At 44.0% G+C, this 11,561-nt stretch overlaps 1 protein-coding gene across 1 annotated transcript in view; it reads left to right on the top strand.

Moving 5' to 3' along the window:
- The window catches only part of LOC103366785 (endothelial PAS domain-containing protein 1), a 56,424-nt gene that overhangs the window by 32,682 nt on the left and 12,181 nt on the right, over positions 1-11,561 (top strand). Inside the window, exons 5-8 of the mRNA XM_008294608.1 lie at positions 1,738-1,856; positions 2,452-2,654; positions 6,724-6,830; positions 11,027-11,174. Coding sequence (XP_008292830.1) covers positions 1,738-1,856; positions 2,452-2,654; positions 6,724-6,830; positions 11,027-11,174 — 577 coding nt within the window. The remainder of the gene's footprint in view (positions 1-1,737; positions 1,857-2,451; positions 2,655-6,723; positions 6,831-11,026; positions 11,175-11,561) is intronic.

The raw sequence follows: 11,561 nt of genomic DNA, 5'->3' as shown, positions 1-11,561 counted from the left end.
GTGAGGACGACTGTACATCCAAAGTAAAGCTGTGAGCAGTTTCCTCTCCTGACTAAAGTTTTAACGGAGCCGTCAGCATTCTCTGAGCGTCCTCGGTGTTTGCACTCCTCCGTATAATCTCTGTAATGCTGCATGTTGCTCGGCCTGCGTTCGGCTTCGGAGGTCGTAAATCAGAGTTCAGAGCCGCTTCTGCTCCGGGGATTAATGTATGGAAAGGAAAAAACACACACACACACACACACAACGTACATGTCGGCTGTTACATAACCGTCTATATCTGATGAACAAGCCTGAGAACAGAGGGTCACAGACCGTATAGGGAGGAACGTAAAGACAGATAGAGCGCAGGAATGTCAGTGTGGTGTGCAGAGGGCGAAGGGAAGACGATAAGAGCTGCTAGCATGAGAAGGAAACGCCGAGAGGCAGGAGGGAGCAGAGCTCTGTTGTCAGAAAGTCCAACAAAACGCCATGCAAGACGATCCAGAGGCGCTAAAACACGTCCTGCAAACTGACTTTCACTCAGAAGACATTGTGTAAGAGTGGCTCCTGCACACACTCAGACACACACTCAGCGAGCTGATAACACTTATCAGCGCCGACCACAAAACACACAAGCGCCACACTGCTGCTGCTTTATGGCCGCTCTCCGCCGTGGCTCACATTCGAGGCTTCGTGTGCGTTTATTGTGCTGCGCGTTCGGTCAAGTGTAACTATAAAAAGATAAGCGCACACTTGTGAGTGTGCAGATTGACAGAACGCTCACACTGGAGCTCCGAGGCCGACCTCCGACCCGCTGATGTAACCGCTCGGCCCGGTTTCCTCGCTGCAGGGAGCAGAGATAAGGCCGGCTTTGATTTTAGTGCTTTCATTTTGCCACCAAAGAAAAGAAAACTGAGAATAATTACAAATATAATCTGTGTTCGTCGCCACAATAGTCGTCGTTTTAGGATTCACGTGTGTTTATGTGGACAAAAGTATTAAAATGAAGGTTCAGTGTTTATCTGAGACTTGGACTAAGATCAGCGAAATAGTTTCTTTACTGTTCATTTCAAATAAAACTGGAAAACTGTGTGATGTTGGCTTTCAGTTCCACTCAGGCTGAAAAAAGCAGAAATCTGAATTTATCATCACATGAACATAAACTGGAGCTTTTTTTCCACTGGAGTCATTTTTCACGGCAGTAAAAAGTCCTGCACCTCTGTGGAAACATGAAGAAGTAGAGAAACCAAAACGTTAGAATGCTGTGAATAAAAAACAAAGAAAAGGTGAATTTATTTGATTATTAGTTTTATAAACAAAGTGTTTCCAGGTCGTATCATCACTGGGAAAACGTGGTCATTTCGTCCGTTACACTTCTTCTCTGAGCCCAGTTCAGCCTAAAAGTCTCAGAGCTTTTGTCTCCTGACTGTCGGTTGCAGACGAGTCCCGTCTGGTTGTTCGGTTGTGCTGAGGAGCATTTTTCTGTTTCTGACAGAATCTAGTCGGTGTGAAGGGTTTGTTTGGGGGATTTTTTTATAATGAGATGAAAAAATGTGGTTAATCTGGTGAGTTCATGGAAGTCGACCATCTGACGATCCGCTCTGGTTTCACAGTGTTTGGCTCTGATGGATGATGTCGTTTTGTAAGATAAAAACAATAAGATAACACACCTGTCAGACCTGTTTGGGTTCACATGCTTCAGATGATTTATTCACTTCCATCGACACCAAACTTATTGTGTTTCATGTGTTTTTCCAGGAAGCGGCTTCGGCAAAAAAGGCAAAGAGCTGAGCACAGAGCGAGACTTCTTCATGAGGATGAAGTGCACGGTGACCAACAGAGGACGCACCGTCAACCTCAAGTCCGCCAGCTGGAAGGTAACGGCTGCACAGCTGCACACACTTCTTACAGACATCACCTCCAGCTGCACAGGAGGTCTTCACATCAGGAGAATGACTGTAAAGGCCGCACAGGTCATCAGAAAAGTTCTTCTCACACGACTCGCTCCTCTGTTCAGTCACTCGTGGCTTCTGAGCTGTGATGAGAAGTGCGAATTTAGCTTTTTACAGAATTTAGTTTGTGCAAGCAGTTTATTTTTATTGAATGTTTAAATAGGAAATGTGGAATGAAGTGACTTTTAGACATCATGATCTGAAGCTTTAAGTCGGTTCGTTTTTCCTGTGAAGGATCCACCACACAGGGTTAGTTCATTCTGGTTTTTACAGTTTGTGTAACTGGAGGGAGTTTCCTGTTGTCTTATTAATCCCACTGCTCCAGAAATTCATCTTTGGCCTTTAATTAACTCAAATACACAAAGTAAACACAAACAAACAACACAATATGTGTTAGCGTCCAAAGTTCTTGACCTCGGAGTTAGTTTCACAAAACAGCTAACAGCACAATGAGAGCCGATCCGTCCTCAGCCTTGGTCTTTATGTGTGAGCTCCTTTCTCCTCCTGCTGCCCCCTGCAGGTGCTGCACTGCACCGGACACCTGCAGATGTACAACAGCTGCCCTCCGCGAGTGCTGTGCGGCTTCAAAGAGCCGCCGCTCACCTGCGCCGTCCTGATGTGCGAGCCGATCCCACACCCGTCCAACATCGACACGCCGCTGGACAGCCGGACCTTCCTGAGCCGACACAGCATGGACATGAAGTTCACCTACTGCGACGAGAAGTGAGCACGCAGCCGCACACGTTACAGCACGTTGAGCAGGAACATGTCACGATTAGGAAGGTTTCAGCTTAAACCAGGTGTATGTGGTGAAGTCTGCCCAGTAAGGAGCTGATCTGATGATCACACTGAAGCACTTTGTTGAGTCTGTGCCAATTAGAAATCAGCAAATGTAAGTAATCAAATGTATTTCAGCTGGTCTGTCTTGACAGTTCACATTATATAATGTAATAAGCTGCAAGTCTGCTTTTATTTTCATTGAGAACAGCAGTTTGACCTCCGTGTACGATCACCATCAGCCCAGAACACTGACTGAGCAACGATCAGCTGAAAAATTCACAAAGACTTTAGAGACTGATCCGGTTCTACATGAGGAAACACTGACGCATGACGTGTCCACCAGTCAGTGAACTAAAGTTACACTCGTCTTTTGTGCAGGATGTCGTAACGCCATAAATCCTAAAAACAAAAGAAAAAAAAATGAGGCTTGTATTTCTTTGTTTGCTTATTTTTTTAAACTAAAAAAACTGGTGTCAGTGTTTTCCCACCGAGGAGTCACTACTGGGAGGAAAACAAAGGGACCAAATAGTGTATCTGACTGTTTACTGTTTAATTAGTTTCCTCACAGCCTGCAGTTCAAACCAGAAGTCTGTTGGTTACGATGCCAGTGAGAAGTTTTTCTTTTTTGCAGGCTCGAGGTCAAGCAAAGCCACATTCTCACATGAAACATGCAGCACAGAGTAATTTTAAACAAATATCTCTATTTTAAGCTTAGATTTTGGGGTTAATTTTCTCAAAAGACCTGAAATTAACGCGAGTCGTTGGACAAGGATCAGAGGAAAGCTGGTTTGGAGGTCCAGAGGGTTCATCAGCTGCTCTGCAAAAAAGTCAATAACTGACCGTTAGACTTTGGTAGAGCTTCAAAGTGTGTCTTATCAATAAAAAGACTTAAATCAGAACATTATGAAACACATTCGAGAGCGTGAAAGCAGAAAGTGCATTTTGAAAAAGAGTCTCCTCGGTTAAAGAACATCAGCGAAGCTTCACTTTGTGGGCCGGTGCCAGTTAAAACACACCCAGAACCACACACAGCGGAGGCCTTCTGACTGATGGCATGTTTGGGCTGAATGAGTTTGACTTGGCAGCCACGTGAGATGAGACATTAACACCGTAATCGGACGCTGTCACGACACCGGCGGAGCTGCCAGCTGTTTCTGATGCACACGAACGAGGAGTGGAGCTGCAGCGCTTCCATCCAGATGATCAACGGTAGTGATAACCGTGTTTATGCTGCACGCTCAGGTCGGTTCAGACAGGAGCAGAAAAGTACAGAAATAGAGTTAAACACTATCAAAGAGTCATAAAAGTTCATCAAGTGAAATAAGAGAAGAAAAAAGGCCAAATACGGAGAAAGAACAGGTGGAATAAAAGAAAACAGACGGTGGAACCATAAAGACCAGGCCAGCAGTCATAATAACATAAATAACTAAAATAAATGTGTAAATACATAAAGGGCAAAAGAGAATGAAATGAACAGGTAAGATCAATACAATGACAATATTAAATGTGGTTAAAAATGAAAGCAAACAGGAGGCAGAAGCTGAAGGACACAGTGTTGGACACTGGTTGGTCTGCAGCCGTCCTTATTCTGCTGCAACGTCATTAGCATCCAAGCTAATGACGCTTCTATTAAATATTGTCATAAAGGAAATAGATTTGGAGAAACCTGCTCAGAAAACAACTCTTTTAAGCAAACATGCTGGAAAGCATTCTCTGCAGACCTGCTGCACATATGATCCCAATTTTCACCAGAACTTATCAATAAATGGAGGAATTTGAAATGCTAACACTGCTAACACTTCTCCTGGTTGGTGCGACTTGCTGAAACCTTCCCTCTGTCTCTCTCTGAAGTGAGAAGTCTCTTTGCTCTCCCTTTGTGGCCCTCCTCCACCCCTCTGCCGGCTGAAGGAGCTCCTGGTCCCTCCTCTAATGAGTCCAAGTCCCTGCTGAGCCGCCTACAATAAACTCATTTGCGTAATTAGAGGAGAAGATGTCGGGCAGCTATCAGACGGGACCGAAAAGGCCCAAAAACAGAAAACGGGTCCTTGTTCACGGTGACGCACAGTCCAGAAGAAACCTTTGTCCTGCTGAGCAGCTTGATAAGATTACAGGTCTACGTGCTGCTGATGCGTTTCATCGTCACTCCTCATGTCGGCAGGAAAGAAATACTGAGGTAGAAACCAACCAGTGTTGTGGCTCCAAGATGGCCGCCGATGGACGAACGATTTCACTTTGGGCGCCTCATCGACACGGCCGATATCAGACGCTACGCTGGTTTTAGGAGGCGACGCCGTGCTGGCTTCCCTCCACCGGCTCCTCGTCTGCTTTAGGATTGATTTGTAGAGTTTGCTGATCGTTTCTGAAGCTCGTCAGGTCACGAGTTAATTATCAGATCTGCTGACTGTCCCTAAGTCTCAAATATAGGCTTCAGATCAACATCTTCCTTTAAATCGCCTCTTAAAACCCATTTTTATTCATGTAATGTCTATTTTAGTTGTCTATTTTTAATATCTAATCTCTTTCACGCTTTGTTTATTGACATAGTTCCGTATTTATTATGTTTGTCATGAGAAAAGAGGAATGAAGCTCATTTTAAAACGATGAAGCTGTTAAACAGCAGATAGTAGGCGATTTAAAAACCCTGACACACAAAGTAAAGCCAAGTTTAAAACTAAGAAAACCAGAGAGGAGCACGTTTGTTCTGCACATGGACCAAAAAGAATGAAAGAAGAAGAAAGCAGCGGCGAGCATCATCATCATCATTATGATCATCTGATGATGTTTGATTTTCTATTTTTACCAAAACGCTCCACCTCATTATTTTCCTCCTTTTCTTTTCTATTTCCTCGTTTTTCATGTAATTTTCTCCCAGATGTAGTTGAAGCTGCACCTCTCAGCCTCTCACTGGACGTTTCCTCCCTCGGCGGCCTGCAGCTGTTCTGTAACCCGACGACTCGAGTCCGTCGCTCTCACTCGATAAATCCACGTTAGACATCGATCGCTATCCTCGGTCAACCTTCAACTCCTCCGCTCACATTTCCTGTAAAAGTTTGTGGGATTTCAGGTCTGGGAATGTGTGACAGATGACCGAGATAACTGGAAGCTTGCAGCTCTTCATGTTTTTGTGAAAGGCGGCGAGATTTAGAGCGCATTAAAGAAGCAGTAAATCACAGATAAGGAGTCCAGTTGTTCTGCTCGTGTCTAAAGTTGATTTAACGTCAAAGAGAATCTGTAGAGCAGGACGAGCTGAGCTGATGAAACTAAATTAAATGTAGAAACAAACATTTATCCTCAGTGGAAGCTGCATGAAGTCAAAAACGTTCATGTGATGTCAGAAACAAAACTAGTTGACTCTACATTGGATGAACTTCCCGTCAATCATTTCAACCACATCTTCTCAGAAACTGCTCACTTAATTTCAGATTGCTTTCCGAAGTGAGCATGGCAGATGGAGACAAGTACAGTCACGTTCCAGCGCTTTGATTCGAGTTAAACATGACGAAGTTCTTCTTTTCCTGATCAGATGTTGTGTTCAGGGTCACTTCCTGTCCGAGGTCTGGATCATGTTCTCACAGCAGTTTGTTGGGAAGAGACTGATGTTAGGAAACAGTTCAGATTAAACCAGACTTATTAAACTGAGTCTGTGTTTATGATGTCCTCTTAAAGGTTCATATGAGCACCTGAACGCACCCAGAACCTGTGTTTTGACATATTTATGAGTAAAGAGAGCTGCTGGAGAGACATAAAGGGAAGCTGGAAGCCAGCAGCAGAATCCTCGTTAAGAAGGTGAACTCGTGATGAGAGATTAGCCGTTCCCAGAGAATGTGAGCAATTCTTATTTTTGGAAGACTGTCCGCCTCTCCGTCTGATTTCCACATCGTGCGTGATGCCTTTTGAAGAGCGGGAGTTCAGGGAGGAATGCCGGATTTGTCTTTTGAGCGCTGCATGCGAGGAGGGAATTACGGAAAAGTTCAAATTAATAGCGCGATATCCTGTGTGTCTGTGAACGCAGGGTGACGGAGCTGATGGGCTACACCCCCGAGGACCTGCTTGGGCGCTCCGTCTACGACTTCTACCACGCTCTGGACTCGGACAGCGTCACCAAGAGCCACCACAACCGTGAGTCCTGCATGTGCACACTCAGAGGTTTAACATGAAGGTCAGGGATGGAAGTTAACCAAACATCTGACCTGATCGGCCCTTGCAGAGAACATACATGGACAATGTTTAGTGGGCTGTTCCTGACAAAAAGCAGCGTATAGCACATTAATCTTTACTTTTTACATTAGGTATTGCATGCAAATGCAACAATTAATGCACATAATTAATTAATGCAGCATTAAATGTCACATATGAATCTTTATCCCTATGAGGAGGACAAGCACAAGGTTTTTGTTTTATGCTCCTTGGTGAAGTGTTTCCAAAAATCTGATAAAAATAATCACAAAAAGCACCTCAAAGGACAATTTTAAGGCAAGAAATAGGTGCAGTCGGGCATCTAAGAGACTAACAGTCAGAGAATTAACAGTAATGATGTTACTGCAAAGTGAAATGTTGTTTAAAGCTGCTTTACAACAGAAACTAAATAATTTGAGGTGATTACAGCCGTGTGTTACACCAGTGATTGCAAATAAAATACTTACTTTTGTCATGTGCTGAAACTGATGATAAATGCAAAAAAGAGAGGAATAAAAGTGGTGTAACACCCAGAATATATTTACTGTTTATAATATAGCATCTCAGCTCACATGTTGTTGTTTTTATGTGTGTATAATATGTAAAAGTCAGACACGAGTTCTGCTCAACATGAAGTGTGGGTTCATTCTAGAGCATCCTAACTGTGTTATCTAACGGGGTTAATGGGCTAATAAAGGTTTAATTAGGTTGATAATTATACAGCGTCTTATGAAACGTGCTGTTGTGTAACGCTGTGTTTATTACTAATATACAAACAATGATCTGTGTTTTCTGAATGAAAGGTCAGCGGGACGTTGGAGAGTTTTATAGTTTCAAAGGTCAGCAGTGCTGAAGTCAGTCAGAGTGGAGCGAGACAGGATCAGTTCTGGTGTTTTATACAGAAAATACTGTAAAATAAAAACACACATGAAACACACTCATGATGTAGATTTAGTTTGAGAAGCGGATCACAGAGTAGAAACTGAAACCAGCGTGAACTAATCCGGCTTTCTTATGTTTTCCTTCATAATCGTTGGTGTTTTTCTGCGTGTGTGTGCACAGAGCAGGTTTATAGTATTAAGATGTGTTTTTATCTAATTAAGCGCCGCCACCGACGGCCTGATGAGGTTTGCACATCTGGTGCCGTGGACACGCTGGGACCAGGTGGCCTCCATTACAGCCTAATGACAGCCAGCGTGCCGGGTGTCATGGATAGTCTCTGACAGCGCCGTGCCATTAGCAGCTCTGACAGGAAACGTGGTGATTCGGTTCCTTCAAACCGCCGCTGCAACATAAAGGCAGCGTGTGGACGCACATACAGCGAATGGACACTGGAAAAAACACACCTCCTGATGTCTAAACGTAGAACAACACTGGTTTTGATCTTTTATTTAGCTGACAACAGAATAAACTCCTCAGACTGTTTGACTTCTATCAGCTACACAGAAACCCAACAAATAAAGCAGCAAGCAAACGTCTGATGAGCAAATCTTTCATCAAAGCAGATCAATGAACACGACGTCAAACAGAATCCTGTCAGCACATATTGATTCAGTGGTTTGGTAACAAGCTGTCCCTCAGTCCTGTAGTTTCAGATTTGGCCTAAAACTCTGAACCCAACGTGGTTTCTGGGCATTTCTGGCTCCGACATTTGTGCTTACTGCACCAACCTCTGTGGAAACAGCACGACTAGAAGCTCATGCATGTCTGACACAGTTATAAAACCATTCAAAGAAAAAAAATTATTGTTTATTTTACAAAGCTTGAATAAAACTGTACTCAGCGTGTTTACAGCTTTTCCAAGTGCCCTCAGACGATACTGGGGTAAAAATAGCTTTGGTTGTTCTACTGTTTACATCTTTTATTGGTTTCCATATTTATCTGGACTCTGCTCGGTGTGAACACAGCCTGCAGTTCATCTGAGAAGGCCCGACGTTTCTGTTAGGGATGCACGATGTATCGGTATCGGCCAATACCAGTGTTTTTGTCCGATATGTTGGTATCGGTCCGATGAGCTAATTTAGCTGATGATTGTCTAACATCAGCGCCTTCGTCTCTACGTTTGATATCGCTGCTGTTTCACAGGTGTTTTTACCTAAATGCTCCTGGACTTAAATATGTTTTACTTTTGTAATAAAGGAGACCATGTGGTCTAGTTGGGCTTCTTTTGAACAGTGTTCTCACAGTGCTTACTGATGCTCATTTTTCGGTGGGAACAAAAATTGAATTTCGACATCGGTGATATCGGTTATCGGCGATATCAGGAATCTTAATATCGGATATTGGTATTGGCCAGAAATTTTAATATCGTGCATCACTGGTTTTTGTTACGTGGCGTTTGGTCACAGGAACCCGTCTTTCCTGAAACAAGCAGTGATTCTGTGCTAATGCTCTCATGGTCCAGTTTAATTTGGTTTGATTACTATGAATTCTGGTGGAGTTGTGGTTCGTTTAAACTCGTATGAATGCTGCCTTTGGAGCCTTCGTGCACAGAAAGCCTCTGAACAGGGAGGAGTAGGTCCACTTTTCTAAACTAACTCTGGTTTAGGCTCCATTTACTGAGCTGAACTACACCACAGACATCTGAACGAACCAAACACAGGAAGAAAAAACATGAGATTCCTGGTTGTTCTTGTCCAAGGAGAGATGTTTGGTTTGGACCTGCCGTTTACTTGCAGCATATCTTCATTTGGATCAGAAAGTTCTGGTGCTGTTTGACTCTTTTAAACATTTTAAACGTCTTTGGGGAGCACATATTTGGCAAAAACAGTTTTATTTACATAGCGCAGATCCAGAAAGTAGTTTAATTTTACAAATGTTAGAATCAAAAACACCTCCCCACCACATACGCTCACGTCTGAGGAGAGAATTCAGCCAAAACATAAACCTTGAACGCCGTCCAACAGGGCTGCAGCCTTATCCTGATTCCTTTCACTGTGTTTGGTTTGATGTTAAAATGCCAGTTTGAACAGGAACTGATTTAAATCTGTCATTTCCACGTTAGAGTGAACGCACCCTAAAAAAAACACATGCAGGACTTAAAATAAGCTTTCAGATGGCGTTTCTAGTGTTGACTTAATTTTTTTCCGCTGGTGCATCTGCAGTCGTCAGCTGACCGAGTTCAGCTCAGATAAAGAGCTTCTCTATCGCTGTGTGTCGCACAGACCAGCCGCTCTCACGGCCAACGTGACCAGCCTGTCGATCAGCTCCTGCTAGCAGCTCTGTGCTACATGTAGTGCTGCCCCGAGCGTCCTCACACACACACACACACACACACACACACACACACACACACACACACTCGGAGTCAGTGGCCTTATGTTCGCTTTCTGACCAGCGCTGCTCCTTTCCCACGCCAGCGCTGAACTCTGGACCGCCGCCAGCACATCTCCTTCTCAGCTCAAAGTCAAACATCCCACTTTGTCCTGCAGGCACGTTGGGCTGGTTTCAGGGCCTTGTGCAATACGAACACGCGGCTGTTAATACAGAACAAATAATAAAACCGTCCGAAGCTTGAATAGCAAAATGAAAAAATAAAAATAAGCACAAAAACACAGCACGTCTGACTCTGACTGCGAAGCTGCAACACGATGGAATGAACAGCATCCATGAACTACGACTGCTGTCAGCGTCTCAGAGGCAGATAAGGAGGATTTAACTGGACAGGAACTCTACACATAAACTCCCACGAGTCACTTGTACAACATCCAAACCTCAAAGGAGCCGTAGATGTGAATTCCTCATAGTTATACCTAAAGTAGACATTTTTTTTTTTTACATTTTAATGTGTCCAAGGGGACTGCATGTGAAGTGTTCTTGGTCCATAGAGGACCACGTGTCCCTCAGCTGATCAGAAAGCTTCAGAATCACCAAAACTGGAGATGTATGGATTTCACCTCAGAGACGATGTTTCTTGAAAGACGTCACAACTCTTCTTGGCATTTGTGTCGTATGAACTTCAGAGCTACAGATGAATATGTGAATGCTATGAGCAGTTTAAGATGGAACGTGATGGTCTGTCTGAGGTGAGCGCCTCATCATCAGACTAAGGCAGTTGTTCCTGCAACATAGAACCATAGAAGCAGCTGTTTGGTTGAAGCTGATCCACGGTTGGTGATCTGTCTCTTCTCTCTTTGCAGTGTGCACCAAGGGCCAGGCGGTGAGCGGTCAGTACCGCATGCTGGCTAAGAACGGCGGCTACGTCTGGGTGGAGACCCAGGGAACCGTCATCTACAACAGCCGCAACTCTCAGCCGCAGTGCATCGTGTGCATCAACTACGTCCTCAGGTGAGCGTCCCAGAGAGCTCAGCTCTGTGGAGAAGATGCAAATCGAGGCTTTGCTTTGACTCAAACTCGAGCAGATTTATTGAACAACATGTGACGTGCAAGATGTTGTTCATAAAGTCAGAATCTTTCTTTAAAAAACAACCTGTAAGGACGCCGTCAGACACGCTCCTTTCTGTTAATCTGACGTTATCTGAACATGTTGGTTCACGTCTGAACTTCTACTTTATCACACAAGTCTGAGCTGCACTGCGTTGTGTTATCAGACAGGCCTGCACATTATTACTGTATACTTCTGGTAATGTGAAGTGATTTGAGGACGACTTTGTCCACATTTTGAACATCACAAACACAGAAGATCACATTTATGTGACTTCATTTGCTGAAGGT

Source organism: Stegastes partitus, unplaced genomic scaffold (genome assembly GCF_000690725.1).
Source record: "Stegastes partitus isolate 25-593 unplaced genomic scaffold, Stegastes_partitus-1.0.2 Scaffold979, whole genome shotgun sequence".
In the NCBI taxonomy this organism is placed as follows: Eukaryota; Metazoa; Chordata; class Actinopteri; family Pomacentridae; genus Stegastes; species Stegastes partitus.
Note: the sequence above shows the minus strand (reverse complement) of the source record. Positions and strands in the feature narration are given on the sequence as shown.